General features: G+C 55.0%; 1 protein-coding gene across 1 annotated transcript in view; it reads right to left on the reverse strand.

Annotated features, from left to right (window-relative positions):
• AGAP3 (ArfGAP with GTPase domain, ankyrin repeat and PH domain 3) overlaps positions 1 to 25,037 on the reverse strand; it is a 62,154-nt gene that overhangs the window by 17,563 nt on the left and 19,554 nt on the right. Inside the window, exons 6-8 of the mRNA XM_054389966.1 lie at positions 24,312 to 24,416; positions 18,741 to 18,909; positions 786 to 959 (exon numbers count right to left, since the gene is read on the reverse strand). Coding sequence (XP_054245941.1) covers positions 786 to 959; positions 18,741 to 18,909; positions 24,312 to 24,416 — 448 coding nt within the window. The remainder of the gene's footprint in view (positions 1 to 785; positions 960 to 18,740; positions 18,910 to 24,311; positions 24,417 to 25,037) is intronic.

Consider the following 25,037-nt stretch of genomic DNA (forward strand, 5'->3'; position numbering starts at 1 on the left):
TGATGTGCATTTAACTGCTTTTTTAGTGCGGCAGCAGAGCCGGGAACGAAGGAGTGATGAATGCAGCACAAAAGCATTTATTTTCCAATTCGGCAAAGTGGCTACGTTGGGAAATGTATGAATTATTTTAATTCACTCAACTGTCCTGAAACATCGTGGAGAGCGTGGGGAGGAGGGGGGTTGGGGGGCTGGGGAGTGGGCCATGCTTGCTGTCTGCTCCAGGGACAGGAATGACTCCTGTTCTTAGAATCACACCATGGTCCCTACCTTAAAGATCATCTCGCTCCAACCCTCCTGCCATGGGCAGGGATGCCTTCCACCAGACCAGGCTTCATCCAACCTGGCTGTGAACACCTCCAGGGAGGGGGCATCCATAACCTCCCTGGGCAACCTGTTCTGTTGTCTCACCAGCCTCTCACTACCTTCATTTGGCTGCCCCAAAGTCAGAGAGCTGGAGGTTCCAACAGGGTGCAGAGATGGGGGAATGCAATGGTGTGGTGTGCTGAGAGCAGGGCAGGTGGAAGATGGAGGTTAGAGCAGTCCTGCCACCAAGCAACAGCCCTTGGTAGGATGGAGGGAGCTTTGCTGTGCCCAGCAGGAGCTTCTCCCTGGCTCTGATCACCACCAGCTGATCGTCATGAAGCTGGACAGCCCCAGGGCTCCAAAGGCTGCCTCCAACACCTGTCAGTAAACTATGGGCTTACAGCCACAGGACCACCCCAGCACCAGAATCATCATCCCAAAGAGCTGCAGTCAAAGGGAGCAGGGTCAGAAGTGGTACTCACAGGGGTTGGGGCAGCTGCCAGGGATAGCCACAGCCTCGTTCCACTGGTCCGCACTGGAGACAGAGTAGGAGCGCTGGTGCATGCCATCCGGCTTGGAGCTGAAGCCCACCAGGTTGATGCCACTGATGGAGCGCTCCGAGTGCAGGGAGGTGCTGCTGGTCGAGTGGGGAGCACCTGCAGAAGAGACACAAACCTGGCATGAACCAACTCTCACTCTGGAGCGTGGTGTAGGAAGGAAAAGCTGCCCTGATCCTGATGTAACAGGCCCCAGCTGGCCCTGCATGAGGACAGGCTCTGTAGGGGTGCCAACCTACCACCCTCTGAAGGTGCTGTGAAAAAAACCCTGCCCACCACATGCCACTTCTTAGAGCGGCACCCAGCTGGATGGATTTCAGTGCAGCACCCTGGGGCACAGAGCCTGGCACAGAGCCTGGCACAGAGCTTCCCCTCCGGATGGATTTTGCAGCTGGAGTTCATGGTCTGCTCACAATTTTCACCTCAGCCCCAGGCACCTGGACAAGCACAAACTCATCCCACAGCCAGCATGTCCATCTTCACTTCTTACCTTCACCCCCTGTGTGTCCCTCACAAGAAACACAACCATGCTGGAGGCACTAGGAGTAGATGGAAAACAACAGGGAGGATGTCCAAAGGCCAAACAGGGAACCAGACATCTGTAAGGTGGGACCATGGGAGGAAATGCCTCTTCCCACTAGCTGGAAATCCCTGGAGCTGAACTTGGGAGCTTGAACTCCCAAGAAAGGAGTGTTCTGGGGACTAGAGGCTGTCACAGAAGACAAGATGACTCAGTGACTCAAAATGGGTCAAGTGTTTCTGGATTACAGGAACACCCAACATTCCCAGAGCAGGGAACAGCACAGTTCCTCACAGAGCACAGATCTGGCTGCTGAAGGCTGCAGGCAATCTGCTGAGGAGACAATGCTGCCCTCCAGGGATTCCCCTACACCTGTCCACCACAACCCTTTCCTCTGCCTTCCCTCAGGGCACTTGGCTCCAACCTCCGAAGGAAAGTGCTCTGGGAGCCCTTCTCCTGTTCCCTTCCATGCCTGGAGGCACAGATGCTGAGCTGGGGACGCCTGCACCAGCCCTTCTGGCCATGGAGGAAGGCAGGGCTCCATTCACAACATCCTGACTGATGAAGCTCTCACCTACAGCCTGAATCACCTGCTTGGTCCAGCCCCACCAGAGTGACCACCCCACAGCCACACAAGAATCTGGGCTAAGAGAAACCAAGTGACTTGTTTCATGGGTCTGGCCTGTATGTGGGTCCTTTCACAGAAGGCTGGAGAGCAGAAGGACACTTGCAGGGACAGGTCCCCAGCTGGATCTGCTATAGCCAGGCTTGCTCACTGTGTCTTCTCTGCATAGACCAAGCCTTGCTTTGCTCTCAAAAAAAACCCCAGCATGGCTGGAGGTCATCGTGCCCAGCCCTTGCTCAAGCAGGGCCACCAGAGCCAGCTTCTCTGGACTGTGTCTGGATGGTCTTTGAGTATCTCCAAGGAGGGAGCCTGTTCAGCCTTGCTGGGCAACCTATTCCAGTGCTCAGCCACCCTCAGAGCAGAGGAGCCACAAGTTTGTCCGTAAGGTTGTGTTTCTGTCCCTAAGGACTCAGATTTGGATGCAGTCAGGGTGCTGCCAGAGTGCCCAAAACAGCTCCAGAAACTCAAATGCCCCTCTACAGAAGGCAGCTCCAAGGCATGTACTAAATGGGGGGGTGGTGGTGGTGATGTAGGGCACAGAGGGGTGAGGTGGGCCATGGTGGGGAGGATGTGGGGCACCAAGGGGTGATGTGAGGCACAGAGTGGGGGTGATGTGGGGCATCACCCCTGCTCCAGGCATGCCTGCCATCCATGAGTACCTTTCCTTCACATCCAGCACAGCCAATGCTTCCCACCCTGCTTTCCATGCAGAGCTGAAGTCCCTGCTCTCCTCGCCCTGTGAGGGCCTCTCCATGCATTCTGCCTGCAGCTCCTGCCCACCCTGCCAGCACCACAATCATGCTCACAGGACCTGGTGCCCATCAGCCACAGGTGCCAGAGCCACAGCGCCCTTGGGGCAGGAGCAGCAGAGCTGGCAGCTCCTCAGCCTCCAGCCTGGCTACCTCTCACTCCCCCCTCCCTTGCTCAGCGCCACAGAAACACGTGTAAAGCCCTGACACTGACTCTGCCTCTAATTAGCCCTTAATTTACAAGACACACTCGGAAGGGTAATTAGCTGGCGCTCCACTCCTGACTGCCGCATCCATCTCCTCTGCCTGCTCCTGGGAGGGAGCTGCTGCCACTGGAGCAGGGACAACGCCACCCTCCCACGGCTGGGAAGAGCTGGGTCCTGGGGACCCGCTGCTGGGGTGGGACAGGATAGGATGAGATGAGCTGGGCCAGAATGGGATGTCCCCAGAGCTCAGACACTGCCTGTGGGGTCTGAAGCCAGGCTGTGCTTGGAGGAGAGGAGGGCCAAGTGCTGGCACCCAAGTACCCCAGCCCTGAGAAGAGCCAGGGCCATGTGATGCTGCTGTGGCCACAGCACCCTCTAAATCTGCTCCCATGGATGGACCTCCTTGGCTTTGTGGCACTGTTTGGTGGGTGAGGCCAGCAGCAGGAGTAAGTGCTGGTAGCAGGGGAGGAATGCTGCTGAGGTCAGATTTGTGGGGTCAGTTTCTGCTCCCAAGGAACAAGTGACAGGATGAGAGGAAATGGCTCCAGTTTGCCCCAGGGGAGGTGTAGGTTGGGCATGAAATTTCTGATCTTTGAGGGTTGTCAGGTCTGGCCCAGGCTGCCCAGGGCAGTGGTGGAGTCCCCATCCCTGGAGGGGTTTCAAAGCCATGGAGATGTGGTGCTGAGGACCATGGTTTGGTGGTGACCTGGCAGCGCAGGGTTAAAGGTTGGACTCCATGAGCTTAAAGGTCTCTTCTACCCAAAAAGACTTGCAGAGCAGCAGCCCTGGGCACCATGAGAGCCTGCCCTCAGCCCCACTCAGTCTGCTCTAGGAGCATCATGATGTCAGGACAGGTAGCCACAGTCGTGGTGTGACCTGCAGGCAGAAGACAACAAGCTTGGGAAAGCCACCAACACATGCCCAGAGTCCACACCACATGCCCATGCCACCACCCAACCCCACACTGGAGCCCAGCATGAGCCTGCCAAGCCTGACACCTGCCATGAAGAAACAGTGCCAACTGAAACTTTCACTCTGGAACGGAACAGTGCTGCCACCACCTCCAGCAACAGCTTCTGCAGCCTGCCCAGGAGCTCCCTGCACTGTCCACCAGATGCCTGGAGCCACCCCTCTGCAGAGACACATCCTTGCAGCCTGGATGCTTGCCTGGCTCAGAGACCTCTCAACTGAGCGACTCTGGCTTCTCCTGGGGGTCTGCAAGGTGGTCCCAGCCAGGTCAGAGCTCTCAGGATCGTGTCCTGTTGGAAGTGACACCTGCAGCTGCTGGATGTGCTCCCTCTAAACTAGCAAGCAAAGTGAAAGATGAAAAAGGGGCATGAATAAGGGGCATGTGCTCTAGCACAGGAAGAGGACACTGCCACCGTGCTACACTGCAGCAGAGCCTGCCAGCTGTATGGCATGAGATGGTGATGGAGGTCACCCCAGGATGGGGTGGGGACACCCTGGCATGGAGCAAACCTGGTTTTGCTCTGCAGCAGCCCAATACCATACTGCAAGCTGCTGCTATTCACCACCTGCCAACTGCATCCCAAGGAGCCACCAGTGACAGCTACCAAGGAGCCAGGACTTTCAGGTACCTGCTGCGAACTGCTCATTGTTTACTCCAGATAAAGCTCAGAATTCCTGCGGGTCACCTTGGGGCACTGACATTCGAGGACTCTGCTGCTGTCTGCAGTTGGAGCATGTCCCAGAGCCACAGCTGCTCTGGACCCCAACACACTGCTCCAGGCTGTGTGGAGCAGGCTGGATGGGAACCCACCTCCAGCTGGTGGGAAACTCCTCAATCCTGAGAACCAACTGGTTCTGAAGGGGAGGCAGGAGCCAAGGAGGTCAGTGGAGCTGCCTGCCTGTGCCATCCCTGCTGGCACAGCCATCACTCACGTCTCACGTCAATGGGCACCCAGCGGCCGTGTGGCAAGAATGTAGTTGCCCAGGAGCGCTGTGGCTGTGCTCCCAGAGCTGCCCCTGCCCTGGAGCAGGTCTGGAGCCAGGAGGGTCCCAGGCAGGTTGGTTTTCAGAGCGAAGCTCTGCATGCTGTTTGCTGCATGCAGTCAGTTTTTTCCTCCTGAACAATTCCTACCAGCAAGGAGGCCAAAGCGCACAGGCCAGCTCTCACCAGCCAGAAGCACCAGGACACAGTCTTGCCATTGGAAAGACATCAATTTCCACGTTCTCCTTGGGAGATGGCAATGAGGCCAAGCCTCTCTCCAGCCCCACAGGCATGGTGGGGCACGCTCTGGGATGACAAATGTCCTCCCCAGCTCTGCCAAGAGCCAGTGTCTGCACGAAACCCCCAATCCAAACCTCAGCCGACCGAGGATTCCCAGCCTTGCTTCTGAGAGAGGCCATCAGGATCTGGCAGCTTGCACACTGCGGGGTCCATCGCCTTGCAGTGGGCCTCACAGATGCTCTGACACAGGGGAATCTCCTTCCTTCCTTAGCACTGCCTTTGGAGAGCACATTTTTGGACATATGCATGCGGTGACTATGCAACACCCCAGCTCCTGTCAAGGAGCATAAACCACCAGGAGAAACAGCTCTGCATGGCCCAGACATCTCTGGGAGGACTGAGGTGCCCACAGCTGGACAGGAAGGGCTGCCCAGGAATTGGTACCAGCTTAAGCTCCCATCTGCCAACTAAGACTCAGGAGCATGTAAGATAAGCCAAGGCATCCCAAGCCACACCAGACTCACCTCTGGTTCAGGTGTTGGCCAAGTCCATGCAGAGCATTAGCAGGACTCCAGCAAACTGGAGAAGCCTGCCTACAGTGAGGGCTGCACCCCAGAACCCTTGGACACCTGGGGCAGCTGCAGCCACTCAGCCCTTCTGCAGCTGGAGCTCTGCCCGGAGCTCGCCCTGCCCAGACCTTGTCCTTCCAGTTCCCCTGCTGCTCCACTGCCCCTGGGGGGCTGCTGGAATTGTGTGGGCAAGAGGTGGATCTGCCAGCAGAGCAAGCAACAGCACATCTGGACAGGACCTCAGACAGCACATCTGGACAGGGTGGCAGAGGCAGCCAGGACCCCTCTGACTCTCCGATCTGTTCCTACCACCACAGGCCTGCTGCAGGTTCCCTCCTGTCTAAACCACATTGTGTTTTCCACACAACCTCCTGACCCTGACTGGGACGTTGCCAGTGATAGAGATCCCAGGGACTCCGACAGCTCATTCCAGGGGTTAATTACCCTCACCAGTGACATCTGCACACCTTATTTCCAGTCTGATTTGTCTTGCCCCTGCTGCCCAGCACTGCATCCTAGTAGGTTCTGATCTGATGAGGAGCTCTCCATTACCAAATTTCTGTCCTTGCAGAGGTGCTTGCAGACAGAATTGAAACATCTCTGAACCTCTTCTCTGACAAACTACACACCCTGAGCTCCCTGAATCTTTCACTACGAGGCGCATTCTGCAGCATTCCCTTTTTTCACAGCTCTTTCCATTTCATTCATTTTCATACTGTGGACACATGATAACCATGAACTTCAGCCCTCCAGAAGTGCTCTCCATCCCAGAACTGACAGCCACCACCAACACCTCAGAAAGGCCTTGACCACATCCTCCAGGATTCCTGGGTTAAATAATTCAGACGTGCTGATTTGAACATGTCTCCATCTCCTACCTGCTGTTTAATATGCTTCCTAATTACAGCTGGAATATGAAGAATTCATCACTCTGATAAGATACATGAGCCTGCCTCTTCCCAGACACCACACACAAGTGTTCACTGAAAACTGGCCTTTTCCCCCTCCTTTATTAACCATTGACTGTTTCCATACAGTAAAGAACAAACGCTGGGTCTCAGGAATCATAACTTTCTAATAAGCTTGGGGAAAAAAAACTTTTTCCTGTCTTTTCTGGTTACCTTTTCTATATCCCCTTCTGCAACCGTGGCAATGGAGGCTCCTGAAACTAGCCAAGGGGAACAAGGTGAGCTGGGAGATGAGCTTCAGGTACTAAATCCACCACTTTTCTCTGTGGAGACTCCGTGGAACATGGAAAAGCTGAAGGTGAGGAGCTTGGTAATATCCACAACCAGTGACCAGCAGGTATAGCACCATCACAGGGTGATCAGAGGCTGGGGGCAAGGCAGTGGTCTAAGCAAAGCTCACCAAGTACAGGGCACAAAAGGAGTGTAAGGTCAAGACACATGGTGGGGTAGTAAAGGACACCCCAGTGCACCACTGAGACCAGAGCAGGGAGAACCATCAGGGAACTGGCACCAAGACCCAAGATCTGTCTCTTTTTCAGGTAAAGCAGAGCTACAAGAGAGGAGGAAAGAGAGGAGGAAGGCAGCAGAGATGACAGACTCAGGCAGATGTCTGCAAACAAAGATGCTCTTGGATGCGGCTGGCAGTGTTGGTCTCGTCCTCAGCCGAGCACTGGTGTCCCTATGGAGACAGCTGGTGGGCAGCTGCACCCACCAGCTGTGGTGTGCTGCTATTCCACCTCCTGGGTGACTGCTCTGATTTCTTACCAGCAGCAGAATTTGCTGGATTATTTAACCTCTTCCCTCAACCTGCCCCGCTCCAGGCGTGGCGGTGGTGGGAAGCTGAGCAGGCACAAGGTGCCCGAGCGCCTCGCTGGACCCAGACGAACGGCGACACACAGCCCCTTTGTGCAGCTGTAAGCAGAGCAAGGCTGGGAAAGGCAGCAGCCAGAAGGCTGCCCACGAAGCCAGGAGGGTCACTCCGAGGGCTGCTCACCATTAATCACTCGTGGTGGATGTTGGTCTGCAGAGCCTGGCAAAGGGCTGCGTGGCAGCGTGGTGCCAGCTGGCCATGCAGGACCTCACTGGGGTTAGCAACCATCTCCTTGCAGGAGCTTTCAGCTTCTGCTCAGTAATTATCAATGACTTTAGCACGATGCTGTTGTTTTAATTGTTCTTTATGCAGACACAGGCACGCAGATGTACACAGCGTGCCCAGCTCGCTGCCCTCTGCCTCCTTCTGTCCCTGGGCATTCCTCACTATCCTGACAGAGGGGGAACACTTTCTGTTTCCTTTTAACCCAGATTAATGAATTTTTAAGCAGTGCAACCTTCTTTTTGATTTTAACTTTCTGGTATCCACTAAAATGTTCTTTGAAAACTCCTAATTATGTCTCACTCTTTTTTTTTTTCTGTTTAAGTTCTTTTTCCCCAATGATCTGGCTCATAATTGCTTTCAGCCTGGTGAAATTGGCTGGGATCCCCATTTTTGTGTGTGTCTGTCTGTGCTTAATACCCTATTTCTGATTTGACTTTTCCTCTACCTGAACTCCAGCATGACAAAGTCAAGGTTACTTTTACCTCAGCCACTAGGAAATGTCAGCTCTCTTCCTGTTCTCTGCATCTACTCAGATGCTGTAAGGAACCCTGGTGCTCTCCAGGAGGGCTGTGGCACTGCTGGAAAGCAGCAGGATTCAGCCTGTAGAAGCTTTGGTGTCACTTGGTCAAGCCCTTCAGTGACTGTCACCACAACATCACCCACACTCCAACACCTCAGAGCGTGCTTCTGAGACGTGCAAACCAAAGTGCTGGGAGCAAGCAGTGGGAAGTGGAGGAATGAAGAAAGGTCCTGGTCTGGGATCTCTCTCTTGGGCTGTTGATGTGACCAGAGGTGTCACTTACAGTCTCTGTAGAAGACTGAAGGAGGAGGCAGAAGAGACAGCATGCAGCTGAGAAAGCCAAGAGAGATGCCCAGCTCGGTGCAGGATGGATGCACACAGAGGCTGCAGCAACAGGAGCCAGCATCTGTGTTTATGGGCAGGGAGCTGGGTCTGAGCTGAAGCTGCAGGAAGGAAGGAAGTAGTCCCAGAACATTCTGGGTTTGCTGCACAAGCATGGACCTGGAAAAGTACTGCAGTGAATAATGAAGAAGCAGCTGCTGCACACAGCTCACCAACACAGCAGCACCAAAGGCCACTTGGCTTGTGCCAGAATTGTGATTTTCTTACCTGACTTCTGTTTCTGCAGCTCTCTGCTCAGAACCTGCTCCCTACAGCCCAACTCACCCTGCCCAGAGGCTGCCTGGCCTCCAGCACTCCACTGCTGTGCACAATCCCAGGACAGCTCGTGGTCAGCTGGACACTGTGAGGGGATGGAGCAAACCCTGCTCTCCCTGGAGCAAGCCTGCGGTAGAAGGGTTCCAGCCCTCGTCTGCTATCAGTGGTCCTGCACCTTGCTCCAGGCACCTTGAAGATCCCAAACTGACCCTATGTGCCTGCAGAGCAGCACAGGAGTGGTCAGGAGAGGGGACCAAAGGCAGGATGAGCAGGATGACCCTTTGCCCCCAAGCAGGGATGAGCTCACTGGTGGCAGCAGGAAGGACACCAGCTTGTGCCTGCAACAAGCTGCTCTGTGCCCCTCTCCCTCTGGCAGCACACACATGGTCTGTAGGGAAGAGCAAGCAGGATTTCCTGCAGGGGGTCCTCAGTCCCCCCCAGAGAACAGCAGCCACCCCATCGGCCCAGGCTTCATGGGGCTCAGCAACATGGGGCTAGTGCTTTCCACAGGGATTTTCACAGGTGGCTACAAATCAGACCCTCTTCCTTCTTCCAGGTGCCCTGCAACACCCACAGCCAGATGTTCAGTGATGCAGAATGCTCATAGCTGTGACTCCAGCCAGTGGGTCTGGCTCACTGCCCCATGCCACAAAGCTATGTGCCCATCTGGCCTCCCTTGGCACCTCCACTGTCCCTGGGCTCGGATCTTCACAGCCTCCTGCCTGCCTTGTTCTCCTCTCCTCCCTGTTCTTTTTCTCACTTTCTCCAAGGCCTTTTTCCCTGTTCAGCCCTGCCATGCACAGCTCCTTTACTGTTCTAGCAAGTAATAAGTGCATCAAGTCCCAGTAATTATCTCTAATTAGGGTTAGTGATTATACTGTTGGGTTGGAGAAAATCAATCTCTGGTTTCCCATCAGGGAGGGCAGAGAGAGCTGGGTGAGGAGGGGGAAGAGCTAGCAGCTCCCTCCTGTGCTCCCATCCCTCCCACAGCTTCTCCCTGCCTGGCTGCTCCCAAGGACCAGGGGCTCTGGGTGGGGAGATGGCTCTGGATGGCACCTGGGCACAGCCTGGCTGCTTCACGGCTCTGGACAAGGAGGAGGGAAGCCCACCCTGGGGACACAGAGCAAAGCCAGGGCTGTGACAGCATCTGGACGCTCTCACAGCACGAGTGGCCACTGCCACAGAGCAGGGCTGCACCTGCAGGTCCTTCTCATGGGCAGAGCCCAGCAGCTCGGTGTGAAGCTCTGCTGCACAACCCATGGAGCAGCAGCTTCAGCTGGTGTGCCAAAGCAGGTCCAGTTCAGACCCACACTACTGGTGTGCACCTCTGCCACTCCAGGTATACCTCCAGCACCCTCCTGCACCTGCTCTCTGCACACCCACTCCTGTGGTGTAGATGGACAACCTGAGGGACCATGAGAAGCAGCTCACCAGCAACCCCAGGTTCCCCAGCACCACCACAGACAACCTGAGTCTCCCACCTGCCATGGCCCTGCCCAACACTGCAGCTTGGCAGGGGCAGGTTGGCAGCCTGTGGTGACACAGCTGGCAAGCTCCTGGCTCTGGTGTCCAGCAGCACATCCACAGAGCCCCTGTGGCTTTCACCAGAAGCTGAGGATGAGCTGAAGTTCATGGATTCAGTAAACATACAGAAAACGAACACTTTGATGGTGAATCTACCACAGAGGACACAGGCAGCTGAGACCCTTGAGCAGGAAGAGGACCCTCACCCATTTCCCACTCAGAGGTTATGCAGAACAGGCAACAGTGACAAACCCACAGCCACAGGACAACCCCTCCAACCCACAGCTCCACACCAGCCCCATCTCACAGAGGTGATCACTGCACAGGCAGGTGCTTGCTCATGTCCTCCCACCTGAAGGACAGTGGGCTGGAGATGAACTGGCAGAGTGAGGGTCAGCATAGACCTGAGGGTGACTGGGATGGTGATGAGAGGTGAGGTGGTCTGTCATCTTCAAGATCTCAGAAAGATTTCTGACAGGGTCAAGGTGCCCACCAACACTGATAGTAGGAAAGCAGGAGCAGCCCAGGGCTCGAGATGAGTATTTCCTTCTGGGACATGGGATCTGATCCCTACACCACTGCAACACTCTCAGAACTATGTACATGTCACTTACAGCACCACCTGTCACCACCAGCCCCTACTTCCATGTTCCTCCTGCTCCAAGGGCCCAGCTGGAGGCTCTGAGAACTGACAAACCAGCGCTCCCTGCTCACAGCTACACTTCAAAGGCTGAAAAAGGCACAGTTCTTGGGAAAGAAAAAACGATTCTCAGGCTTCTGATGAGTTTGGCTTCATCTCTGCCTCAGTTTTCCTTCTTTGGACAGAAGCAACAGCATCTGAGAGAGCAAAGTTACAGCACCTGGCAACATGCAAATCATCTCCTGACTGGCACACACTGGCCAAAGAGAGCCTCAGGCTGACCCAGCATGTCTTGGTCCTTCAGGCTTCTGTCCACAACAAGAACTGGACACTGAGGTTTGCTGGAGCTCTTCTGCCTCATCTCATCCCTTCAAGCTCTCAATGCAACCCTCCTCTCCCCCACGAAGCCCTGACCATTTCTGCCTTCTCCCCAAAGCAAATCCTTGAATTCAATGGCTCCAATCCCCCATTTGGATTCATCCTCCTGCTCCAGGCAGCCAGATAAACATTCCTATGGTGTCACCATGTGAATGGTAGAGTGAATTTAGAGTATTTATAATGTACATGTGAATTTGCAGTGTTCTATACATGATTCATGATGCAAAATATTAATTACAGATAACTTCCACTAAATCTCTCATCTTCATCTTCAGACTACAAACAACCCTTTAATGTATTATTGGGAAGGATGCAGGTCCCACACCACAAACATCACAGACAGACTCTTACCCTCTTCCTTTCAGCTTTGGCCTTCCCATGTCTAAGTTCCTGGCCTCAGGAAGTGCCAATGCTGCAGCAGGAAAAGGACTCAGCTGGAAGTGAATCTCTTGGCCTGGGCTTCAGGGGCTGCTACCCCTGCCCATGGAGCTGCTTGCCACCAGTGCAGCTGTGGTAGCCAGGAAAACCAGGCTGGAAACCTCTGCTTCAATCAACTGCACTGAAGCAGACCAGCAAGAGCTGGCAGCCAGCTGCAGCATCTCAGACAAGGGTGACAATGGAAAACTGAGTGCCCCCAGCCAGTTAAATGAGAAGTGCCAGGGCAGGCCTATCTACATCTGCAGACTGAGTGAAATGGCAAGGACCACCAAAATATGAAGCAGAAGCTGCCCATCTCCGTGGTAGGGAGACTCTGCAGTGGCACATCTGGAAGAAGTAAAGGAGAGCACCCACATCTGTTACCAAAACAGCTGGGCAGGGCTCTCTCCTCTGCCCTGGTCTTGAGCAGAGCCACTGGCTGGGAGCAGCACTAGACAGGCTGCTCTGGCATCCCTGCTGATAATTAGATCAGTGGCATCAAAACCGAGAGGAGTGCTGCAGGAAGCACTGAGATGATGAGAGGGAGCCAGGGAGGCAGCCAGGGATTTCAAGAGATGGTCCCATGCATGGGGCAGGGAGCAGACCAGCCACAGGGTAATGGGTAAGCCATGGGAGCCCCAAGCTCCTGTTGAGGACAGCACACCATGAGCAGCCAGCAAAGCACGTCAGCACATGGGGACCCTGGGGATGGATGCTCCTGGTGACTGAGGCAGGGTGAGATGTGCTGCTCCTGCACCCATGGGCTGTCAGTGGGGCGGGAAAGGCAGCTTTGCTCCAGGGATGGGAGCTGGGCTCTGCCACATCCCTTTGTAGGGGATTAATGACCCTGGTTGGACCTGAGAGAACAGGACATGCAGCCACAGTCAGGAGAAAGGCAGGAGATGATCCCAGCAGCCTCCTGCCTGCTGTGACCTGCACCACTCTGCTCTCTGCTGCCTCCTCTTCCTCAATGTCACTGTCCCCCACGGTGAGCAGCGGTGTGCCAGGGAAACAGGTTTTCCCTTTTCTTTGTTAATTCTTCCCTCATTACATTTGAAATTCCACAATCAGTGTGCACTGTAATTGTCGAATTTGATGCTAATGATTAATGAATTAAACATGGATCCATCAATTAGTCCTCGGAGAATAATTCTGCATAAAGCAGCGGATAATGTAATTACAGTAACAAAGATAATGAGATGTTAACATCGACGGAGCCCGACGTGACATGATCACAGCAGGCTCAGCAACCCCGGCCTGGGGGAGCCCATCCCTCACTCTGCAGAGGCAGAGCATCAGGGGGCAGAGCGTGGCACCAGGGCTGGCAGGGTGCCCTGCTGCCGCCCCGCTCCCCAGCACTGCCGGCTGGCCACAGCGCAGCGCTCTCGGCCTTGTGCCAACCTGCTCTGGCACAGCAAAGGTCCTGCGGCTGCCTGGACACCCAGCACCACCTCCGGCCCGGGACAGCCTCCTGAGGCTTTGCTGGTGACTCTCCACGACCCCACTGGGCACCATGGCCAAGGGCACAGCATGCCCGGTGCTGTGCCCGAGGAACTGGCAGGCTGCCTGTGAGGCAAGGCAAGCGCTCAGAGCTCAGCAGGGACAGTGGGGTCCTTGTCACCTCAGAGCAAACACAAGCATCAGCCAAGATGCTGCCCTCCAAGCAGGGGCCACCACTGCTGACACACTCAGGACAGTGCTCTCCCTTGGCCACAGCTGCAATTCTGCCACAGGAGGAGAAAGAGGAGGGAGGAGGCAGAAGGCTCTCACATAGCCTGCCCTGATGCATGTCAGACCATGCAGACTGCTCCTCAGGGCGAAGGTGACCAAGTGACAGCAGCCCCTTCCAGCTCTTCCCCATATATGCCTTGTGCTTCAGCTCACAGCCCCGGACTGGGACCAACTGGGATCATTCTGCTCAGCCTCCTCCACACTGCAGGCACTGCTGCAATCTTTGCTCTCCAACATAGCCTAGCAGCAAAGCCCATGGAGGGCTGGTGGTCCTCAGAGAGCTGCAGAGCCCTACACAACCACCACAGAGCCAGGCAGATCTGTCCCCTTTCACCTCCTCCCCTAATGCCAGGCTCTGTCTCTCCCACACTTCATCTCCAAGCTCCAGCCCCACTGGGCACTGCTGCCCAGGCATCCTCTCTGGGATGGCCACGCTGGCTCAGCACTCCTGGCTGAGGTGGAGCATCTGCCCTGCTCCTGCTGCTGGGTCTGACAGCCTGCTGCTGCCAGCAGCCCTGCCTTGTGTTGCTGAGTGCAGTCACAACTACTGAGGGATCTCTGCTCCAACCTCCTCCCCCAGGGCAGGTTTCCCAGTGGGCAGTTCCTTGCCCTCCTTTCCCTCTGCTTGCTGCAGTGGGCACAGGCTCACCTGCTCTGTGTGCCTACCTTGGGTCAGTGGTGCCCTCCATACACCACAGCCACAGGTGGTGTGCTTCATGCTCCATCCCCTGTGTTGGCTGCTGTGGTCCCCACCAACCTCTGCAAAGCAAGAACCTGGGGCTGCAGCTGTGCTGGGACCAGACCCCTGCTCAGTGACGCTGTCCCCCTTTCTTTCTGGTACCACCATCTGTCCTTCCCCACTAAAAATTCCTTCTCATCTCCCCATGCACTTTAAGTCTATGTCCTCCAAGCTAGAAACACTCTGCTTGAGACACAGAAGGGGTGAAGGAGTGAGCTTGCTGAACTGCAGCACAGGGACATCTGAGGCTTCCAGAAGAGTGCAAGAGAAGAGACATTCCAGTGGGAAGAGGACCTGCAGGGATCTGAGAGAGCCACCTGAAGCAGCACGGCCACACCTGCTGTGGATCCATGGTGCAGGCTCCACGCTCACAGCCCCCTCACACCAGAACACAGCATCTTTCAGCTCTGCCAACATTTCCATATCCTGCCCTCTCCAACCCAACCACCACTTGGGTTTGCCTGGCCCAGGAGACCCTGCATGGTGCCCATAACCACCTGATGAAGCTGGGGCACTGCTGGGCACCACCTGCTCCAGCTGTGGTTGACAGAAGGATGCCTAGAGTCTGGCCCAGTACTGCTCAAACCCAGAGACCCACAGGAGTTTCCACTACTGGATCATGGCCAGCACCACCTCACCCAACCAGGGAGGTAAGAAACCAAGCAGAAGTTGCCAAGCACCCTTTCTCAGCTTTCTCCAAAGGCCAGCAGCCACCTCTGGTCTTCTGTGAACTTGCTGAGGAGACAAAGAGCAGAAAGCCTGCCCTTCAGGACAGGATGGGGCTCTGAGCTGTATTCCCAAGATGCATTCAAGGGAGAAATAGTTTCATCATAAAAAGTACAAAGTTAAGGTATAAAAGGCTGGAAAGTGCCCTGACAGAGTCCATCAGGACTCTTCTAGTATGAGCCATATGGGGTCCCTCTGGAGACATGCACACTGTCAGCCCCAGCCCTTGGTCCCCAGGCCCTGTGGCACATCTCAGCTTTAGCCTACACACAGTAACTCACTCTCCCCAAAACTGTGCCCAGCCTGTACTGATGGCTGGGAGGGTGTCCAGGAGGATCCTTGCATGAGCCAGAGCCCTGCCAAGAGCACCCAGAGCCTCAGCAGCCAGCAAGGCTGGATCATGGCCCAGGGCAGCGGTGGAGTCCCCATCCATGGAGGGGTTTCAAAGCCATGGAGATGTGGTGCTGAGGGAAATGGTTTGGTGGTGACCTGGCAGTGATGCATTAAGGGTTGGACTTGATCTTAAAGGTCTCTTCCAACCAAAACTATTCTGGAATTCTGTACATCAGAGGATCAAATGGATATGTAGTAGCCAAAAGACTCCCAACACAAGAATTTGGAGACACAAGTCTCCAAACTTCTGCTTCTTGCCAATGTCTGCACCAAATCTCTGAAGATTTGGAGCTTTTGGTTACAAAATTTTCATACTAAGAAGCCAAATACAGAATCCAGTAGGGCTGAGGCTGGCAGGGACTCTGGAGGCTGTCCTGCTCAAACAGGGCCTCCCAGAGCCAGAGGCCCTGGACCACATCTAGATGGGTTTTAAGGAGGCAGATGACAACCTCCCTGGGCACATACAACATCAAATCTGCAAAAGTGAGCCTTAGGTTGCCATCAGGCAGCTACAGAGTCTGGCAATGCCCTGTGCCTCCCCAGGCAAGTTGGACAAGGGGAACACCTGCAGCTTCAGCCAAACCCCACTCTGGCTGCAGAGCAAGTTGAAAGGACAGAGTGCAACAACTCCCTGAGCTCTGAGCCCCAGGGGTTTCACAGATGGAAGCTCTTGCCCTCTTCCCCCTTTATCTAGCCCCAGTTGTGCTGTTCTTTGGAGGTTGCTTGGAATCCCCACCACGTGCTGCACACACGTTGTTCACCCACAGGCAAGGTGGTGTGAGGAATCTTAACTCTTTTTTTTGTCCTCCTCCCCTTTATCTACTATTTCCTCTCTTGCCCCTAGGTGAGGACTGTGCATGTGGTGGACATTAATTAGCACATTCACTTACCTTGGCAGAGCTCAGGTCGCCAAGAGCCCATGGATCACCTGCTTTCAGCTCTAAACACAGGCCACTTGGTTTTACCCAGACACTCCTGGTGTCAGACAGTAAATCGTTCAGGTCTCCAAAGCTCGTGTCCTCTGAAGACAGACTTGTGCACTGGCAGAGAACTGCTGGTTTTAAGCTGCTCCCCCTCCAGCTGCCCATGAATCAGGTGAGAAATGCCCAGTGAACCCCAGTAGCAGCCCCAAAGGCAGCAGAGCTGATCTGAAGCAAGGCAGATTCTTTATTGATGCCCAGCCAGGACTCCGCATTCCAGAAGGATGTGAGCAAATCATGCCAGAGAATTGTCACTGTGTCACTGCACTTACCCTGGCAACTGCATCGTCAGCTGCAACTACTCTTGGGGCCATCAGAATGAGTTGAAAACATTCCTCAGTAAACCCCTCCCCATTTGTGCACCAGGAGATAAACCCTCCCTGATCCATGGAGATCACCACCCACAGTCACTGCATGCAAAGCCCAGACAAGGTCCTGCTTCTGTGCCCTGAGCTGATGCAGCAGCTCTGGGGAGCACCCCAGCACTCAGAGAGATGACAGCAGCCAAAGGGTCTCAGAGTCACAGGTTTCTAAACTGGAAAACCCTGGGTTTAGCCCCTGCACCCCTGCAGGCAGTGCCACGTGCGTGAGCTGGATGGAAGCATCTCCTGGTCACAGATAACCAATCTCATTTCAAAGCCTTCCTGTGGTGCCAAGTCACCAGCTCTCCAGATAAACCATTCCAACATTTAATTACTCTCCCTGCCAGGAAGCTGCAGCTTCTCTCCAGTTCAAATTGCTCTGGCTGCAGCCCCCACATGCTGCATTTCCTCAGGCTCTGATGACCAGACCAAAAGGGCTCCCGTCCCAGTGCTGGCTCCTTGGCAGTGCCTTCCCCAGCAGCAGTGATCAGGAACCAAGCCACATCTCAACCAGCTCTTGGGAGCCCACCAGGCCTGAGGTGGCTGCTGAAGGCAGGATCTGGGGTTACAGGTGTGGCTGGTTTGACACCAGCCTAGGCCTCTCTGTGGCCTCTCTTTGTGTTCTCCCTACAGCTCCCACGACCTTCTCCAAGCTGGACAAAGCACCCCAGAAGGACGCTAAGCAGTGACACTGCACCATGGCAGGATGGTGGCCACGCTCAGGCATGCCAAAGCTGTACAGGGGAGGGTGATGATATTGGAGGGGAAAGAGCTGTGGCAGAACACAGGCAGAGCTGCATACCCTTGGTCAACAAAGACAGCAACTGTTCCCATTCACTGGTGGCTGATGTTCTCTTCAGCCTTGCCCAAGCTCAGCTGGGTTTGTTGGCACCACATGAGCACAGTGATGTCAGCGTGCCCCATCCCCATGTTGTGTGTGACACTGAGGACCTCAGCCAGCTCCTGGCATCCCCTCCAGATGCACCCATCTTGCCAGGCCTCAGCTCCAGAGAGCTGTGGTGCACAGTGCTGACTGTGCCCCGATGGCAGGACCCACAGTGCAGAGCAGGACGGCGCAGAAGCGAGGACCTGGTCACCCAAGCCCACTGGCAGTGGCACAGAGTGCAGCACAAGATGGTGAAGGATCTCTCTTATCAGCAGCACTATCAGCACTCCTGAAGTTTTCCTGAAGAGTGGAGAGGACCCCAGACTCTGCCATGCCAGGCTGCTGCCAACAGCTGGCTGGGAAGAACACATGTGGAAGCTGTCCACCCTGGCCAAGGACAGAAGCCCCAGGACAAAAAGCAAAGGCAATGTGGGCAGGAAAGCTCTGAGTTCAACATCTCCCCTGGGCAAGTGAGATACCTCCAGTGGCAGGAGAAGTGGTAAGTAGCGTGGCACACATCCATGAGAAACCAGAGAGCCTCCCAATCACCTCTCGCCAACTCCCTATGGCAGCTGCACACAGAATTACAACCCAAGCCCCTCACATCACTTTCTCCAGGGGAAACTAAGGAGGAAAAAGGGGGCCATGAGAAAGGAAAGCATCAGAAGAGAGCTTGTCAGGGATCACAAGATGTCCCTGTTGAGGTTTCCATCATTTTGGGGAGCAATATCTTCCCACACAGCAATTCATCAGACTCAAGTGCTCCCAGGGAGTTCACACCACTGGTTAAAGCCCGTCTGCTCTTTCTTCTGTCCTGGACACCAACCACCATGAAATCCCATCAGGAGCTTACCTGAGAGCCACACAGAAGTGCCAACACCCACCAAGGGTACTCCCCAAGAAACTCCAGCACAGCTTTTGTATGCGGCTGGGCAATGTGAGACACCACTGAAGCACCAAGGGAAGGGTGGCACAGCCTGGGGGCACCCACAACAGCTCTTACCTGTGCCCCCACTCAGCTGTGTGCTGCTCCTCTCCTTGGCCAGGCCGTTGGCTTTGGGGCTTGCGCTGGGCGCTGCTGCCGTGGTGGCCCTGGGGAGCCGCTTGCCTGGGACCTTCACTGTGGTTCTCAGCAGGTCGATCTCCTTCCCGTGGACGTTCTGCATGTAGTCCTGGAGCAGAGAGGCAGCATGGGTCATGACCTGGCACTGCCTGGCACTGCCCACGGCTCCCCTCCCATCCACGCAGCCCAAACTGAGCCTGGGTCCCTCTGTGGGAACTGCTCCATGGACAGGTTTGCAGCCAGTGAGCTTCAGGTGATGTGGGAGCTCACCACAGGCTGCTTTCTCCTGCACTTCACTGAAGTCTCAAGTCATAGAATCATAGAATGGTTTGGGTCGGAAGGGACCTTAAAGATCATCTATTTCCAGTCCCCTGCCATGGGAAGGGGCATCTTCCACTAGCCCAGGTTGCTCAAGACCTCATCCACCCTGGCCTTGAACACCTCCAGGAAGGAGGAATCCACAACCTCCCTGAGCAACCTGTTCCAGTGTCTCACCACCCTCACTGTGAAGAATTTCTTCCTAAAATCCAGGTTAAATCTGCCCTCTTCAAGCTTCAAGTCAGGAGGGCTAGAGGTGAAAGACCCTAGAACTCCTCCAGTGTCCACAGCCAGCTGTTTGCTGACCATGGACACAAAGCCTTGAGTCTGAACTGCCTTCCTGCCATGATTATTAGCTGGTGCCTTGGACTTGGCTCCAGAGAAGTGCCAGGCTCACTTTCAGTACCCAGAACTCATCAGCATTGATACAAACGATGTCAGGATGTTGCCATGGGCAGTCAGAGGCCATGACAGGCCCATTTGTGAAAGCCTGGCTGGGGATCAGAGATTAGATGGAGCAGAAAAGCACACAGGTGGCAGGCAGCTCTTCTTCCCTTCTCCTCACTAATCACAACACCCAGGTACAACAACTGATAATACCAGACCAGATCATACAGCATAAGGAACAGGATACCTGGAAGTTCCCTCTCAGGTCACAGTAGGATAAATCCAAGCCCAGCCCAACCCAACTCAGGGTAGCTCCCTCGTATGCTCACCTGCACAACTTTGTATTATTCAAACCTTGGTGCTGCCTCCATTTCTCCTAGCAGATTACTTATTACACTCCCCAAGCTCCACTCCCAACATCATTCTACCCTGTCTCCTATGACATCTTCGGCTCTCAAAATATGGCTGCAGACTTCTAACCTCTCCTGTGTCCTGTTCCACGTCTTTCACCTCTTTCCTGCTCCACAGGGCACTGCAGCCTGACCCTCTCCAATGTGGCTATTCCCTGGACTCAAGGCCCCAAGAAGGGAAAGCCATGCAATCTCTACAGAGGTGCACAGAGGGGACCTGCCCTGTCCTGCCCTGCTCTTGGGCAGACCTCCAATGACCTGGGACTGAATGCTGAGTGAGAGCTTCTGGGAGGATCCTGATGTGGGCACATCTTCCCCTGGCTTTCTAGAATCACAGAATTGTTCAGGCTGGAAGGGACCTTAAAGGCAATCAAGTTCCACCTCCATGGGCAGGGACACCTCCCACTAGACCAAGAGGATCTGCACTGGGACAGCAGTGCCAGCACTGTCCAGGGTGAGATGGCAACTGCTGCAGGGAGGCTTGGGCTTGCTCCAGTTCACAAGGAGGTCACCAAAAAGATTAATTCAGAGTTGGTCCCTGTCTGCTTCCAAATCAAAGAGGATAAAGACATAAACAGTTTAAGAGCAGCCATTCTGCAAATCCAACCTCTGTCCCCTTGGCTCCCAGCAGCAGGTGAATGATGCTGTATGGGCCATGCTCTGTGCTCTCAGGTGACAACCTACAAGGGTTGCAAGCTCTCAGCAGCACCTCAATGCCTTGGCTTTTCTTCTTCCACAGGCCCCTGTGCAGGTACCCACTCCTCAGAGCACACCCAGGAGCTGGGGACAGCAAGGCAGCACCTTGCACTCCCACCTCTGCTTCCAGCTTTGGGGTGACCTCAAATGGCACTCTCCCCTGCTTGGCTGCCCCAGGCAATTCCCAAAGAAGTGACCCAGCAAACACTGCCCAGAGCTGCTCCTGGGTGGTTGGGGGCCTGGTGGCATCCCTGGGCAGGGAATCTCAGAGGGGCTGGAGGATTTTCCTTGGCTCAGCACAATTGCTGCGGTAGCCGGCTGCCTGCCGGAGAGAGCGGTCACCAGCGCTCGGCTTTTATTGCCTGCTATAAAACAGCAATTTCTTCCCAAGCCTCCTCGCTAATTACCCAGCCAGTTCTCTCATTTCATTTTATTACTGGAATTAACAACGAGTTCAAAGCGTGGAAAGCTATTAAGATGTGTGATTAAGCCACATTCAATTAGTTTCTACAAACAATTTAATTGATGTTGCAGATAGAATTAACAGAAGGTGATTGTGTGAATGGCTCCACTGGCTGCAAAATGGGAGCTGCTTTCTCTGGAGCTCTGCACAGTGCAGCCCGGCCGGGGACTGGGCTGGGGCATGGCCACCTTCCTCACCAGGAGCAGCAGCCACTTGCCAAAGCTTGAGGAGAGGGGAGGGAACCCTTCCTCATCAGGAGCAGCAGTCACTCTCCAGGGATTGGGGAAAGGAGAGGAAAGGGAACTGGGACAGCCTCTCCCCAGAACTTGCTCTTTTCCTGTCACTGAACATGCTCCAGGAAGGTAAGCACAGCACTGAGGCACCATGGAAAGCTGTGCTAGATCCAGGTTTCAGGCTCCCAGCATTCCAGCATCCAGCAGGACCTGCTCTGCTGCTCACTGCTCCAGCTCCTGGCGTCCTGTTTGCGAGGTTCTGACACTGCTGGCTGTCCCAGAGAGGAGGTGGCACCTCACAACAGAGCACACAGCTCTGCAGGACCCAAGCGTAGGTCAAAGTTTCCACCAAGGAGTCATAGAACATTTGATTCCCAGGGGGACTCAGCTTGCTGGAGTTCTCTGTGACTGAAGCCCACAGTTTAAGTCTGATTCTCAGCAAGGAAACTTCAAAGTGGGGCTGGAGGCACCAAGATATGGACCCAGAAACAGGTTAAGTGATAAACACTGAGAAGTAGATGAGCAGCCCTGCCAGGAAGCTTTTGGTTGTTAACATCAGAAGCATGACCCAGCTAGAGCCAGGAGGAACTAATGGGGCACAGACACATTGCTGGTCTGCTGGAGGAGAGCTGCTGATCCCTGGGGTCCATACACCCATTGCAAGAGGGACAGGCAGACACCAGCATGGAGATGCAAGATGAGAGCAGACAAGGCAGGAACTACCCTGAATCATGTCAAGGCGAAGCTGTTGGGCTCACAGAAGCAGCACAAAGATACTCCGGGGCTTGAACAGGGGCTGAGAAAGACTTCCTTGGGGAACCCTGAGGTCTGCCATCCCCCAGCATAGGCTCGCTTGAGCCAGTCAGGGAAGGAGCTAGACTTCACCTCTGAAGGAAGGAATTTCAGGATGTCCACTGTCTCCTTGACTGAGGATCTGCATTCCTTTTCTGGCCAGCAGCTCACCTCACCACATGCCTGCTGGCCTGAGAACTGCTGCCACCAATGAAGTGACAGAGAAGCAGGCACCCTTCCTCAGGAGCACAGGTTTGGTTAGTGACCCAGGCTCAGGCTGTTCAACCCTGATGTCCTCTGTGGTGGGACATGGGGACCTGCTTCATGCCACAGGAGGTAAGCCCAGTGCCAAATGCACTGCAGCATTTCCTGATTCACTCTAGAAGGTGGGGAGGAGAGGATATCATGGGACATCCTCTTTTGGGTCATGTCCAGGCTTCTTCCCTGTATTTGTCCCCTCCAAGCAGGCTGTAGAGCAGATACCCAGTGGAAAGGGAAGGCACTGGGGCCGTTGCTGATCAGAAGAGCACCCCAAAGCCCACCAAAGGCCTTGTCAGCATTGTAGTACAAACCTCAACATGCTGTTGGGTGCCATGGCTCTCTCCCTGGCTCTCAGGGAGGCAATGCCCTGGTGGAAACATGCAGACCCCCTCCATCCTTGCTGAAGCCAGAGCAGGGACACAAACAGCTCCATATCCTGTGGCCCACATCTCCTTAGTCCTTGCTCTAGGTAAACACCCTAGGCAATACCACATCTGTCCTGCCTGCAAGGTTCAAAGCTCTGGCAAAATCCAGGGGAGCAGAGGCCCATCCTGCACCTTCCTTAGCAATGTGCTGTGGATCACCAGCAGCAGCAGGCAGAAGCAAACCAGGTTTTTGCTTAGGGCCAGGCAGTAACGAACTGAAATGCTGCAGAAGTGCAGTGAGGGAAGGAAGTGACACCAATTGAGATCACCCCCTGAGGAGGGAATGGTGTAAAAAGAAGAGAGACCTGGCGTGTAGCAGCCAGCAGCATCTGAGGGTGGTTAAACAACACCCCAGCCCCTATGGCTGATGACAAAGCAGCCTGTGATGTCTGCCATGGAAAGGTGACAAACCCACACACATGTGAGCTCCCAGCACAGCTGCTACCAGCAGCAGCCCCCTGCCCCAGTTTGGATCTATAAAGACCAAAAAAAATGGGGCTCCAAAGCTAGGGACCTGCAGAACCACAGGGAAAAAACACCGCAATAAAAAAACCCAACTGTTCTCAAAGCTCCCACACATTAAGGAGGGGAAATGCAGTGCCTGGCTTCCCAGTGTGGGGATGGGAGGGTCGAAGTGCTCAGCAGCCAGGAGCTGGACCACTGCAAGCCCACGAGCTGGAGTCATGGGGTCAGAAAGGAGGAGAAAGGCCTAGGGTGCTGCCAACTCCCATGTGCCTGTGGAGGCTGGGGACAAACAGAGAGCTTGGGAGCATGCAAGAGCTGCCATTTCCTGCTCTTCTCCCTCCAGAGCACCCCTGTACCCTGCAGCCAGGCTCTGCACAGCACTGCCTGACTGTGCTGCTGCAGCACGGCCTCAGCACGGGTGGCATGCCCCTGTGGCACAGGTGTGCCCCTCCCTGGCTCACTGTCTCGGCAGCAAACTGTGCTCGAGAGGGAGCAGAAGAAGCCATTAGCCCCGCAGTGGGGAGGCGACAGAGATGGATGGGGAGGCAGCTGTGCCCCAGCCGAGCAGTGAGGAGGAGCGGAGCTACACTGCAGCAGCAGCGCGCCAGGCCCTGCACTGGCACCTCCTCTCCATTACCCAATACCTAGCAGCCAGGAAAATGATTGCACACCCAAAGGGCACCCCCAGCCGTGGCTGCCAGCTCTGCCCTCCTCCACAGCAGCCCCTTTCCAAGGCTGAGCCAGGCAAAGGGGAAGGAGCGACGCTTGCCCAGCGCCATCCTGCACGGAGCATGCCCTGCTCACCTGTCCCACCCGGTTGGCACTGCAGGCAGCCAGCACCACAGGTCTCCTCCAGACCCTGGTGCTAACCAGCTCTGCTGAGCACCCCAGCCCTGCTTGGACTGGAGCTGAACCCCTGCTGCAGGCCGAGGCTGGGGGTTCTGCCTGCTGCCAAACCCTTCCCAAGCGACCCTGCAGCTGTGGTGTCTGTGAGAGGACCTGTGGCTGCAGGACACTGCTCTGCCCACCCTGCTGCTGCAGCCCTCCAGGGCAGTACTCACGTGCAGGCTGGGGTGGTAGGTGAGGACTCCGTTGTCACACAGTGTCACGTACTTCTTCTTCCACTCCTTGTTGAGAGACTTCCCGCTGCGTTTGAGGAGAATGCCCTGGAAGAGAAGGGTCAGGAGTCTCAGACTTTGCTTGGCCCAGGCCCTTCCCACTCAGCGCCAGCACTGTCCCTTGCACATGGGTCATCAAAGAGACACAAAGATCACGACTCATGAAAACATCTGGTTTGGCCTTCCCAACAGCATTTCCCCTGGGACTGGTAATAAAAGGGCTTCACCCCTGTCTCCTCACCAACCCCACGGTGTCTCCACAGACATTATCAGACACAAGGGTGTCCACAAGCCAGATCCTCTGAGGGACTTGTCACAAACTCTGCTGTCCTAAATCACTCTCCCTGGGCAACTCTTCTTGTGCTGAAGGGCAGTGGCAACACAAGGCAGAGGCCAACCTCATCACCAACTAACATTGCTTGCTCTGTTGCCACAGTGCTCCCAGACCTGCTCACACCACCCAAAGCAGAAGGATGGACAAGGCAAGGGCAGCTTGGGACAGGTGGGAGCCAATCCATGGAACAACCCTGCAAGAAGCAGGTCTCACAAGGCATGCACACTCTCTTTTGTGCTCACAATTCTTTCTCAGAGATGTCTAACAAATGGAACTAGGGACACATTTCAGAAGGTGGAGCAGGTCCTGGCCATTGAAGGGTCATTCTACTCCTT

The sequence above is a fragment of the Indicator indicator genome, chromosome 20 (genome assembly GCF_027791375.1).
Source record: "Indicator indicator isolate 239-I01 chromosome 20, UM_Iind_1.1, whole genome shotgun sequence".
In the NCBI taxonomy this organism is placed as follows: domain Eukaryota; kingdom Metazoa; phylum Chordata; class Aves; order Piciformes; family Indicatoridae; genus Indicator; species Indicator indicator.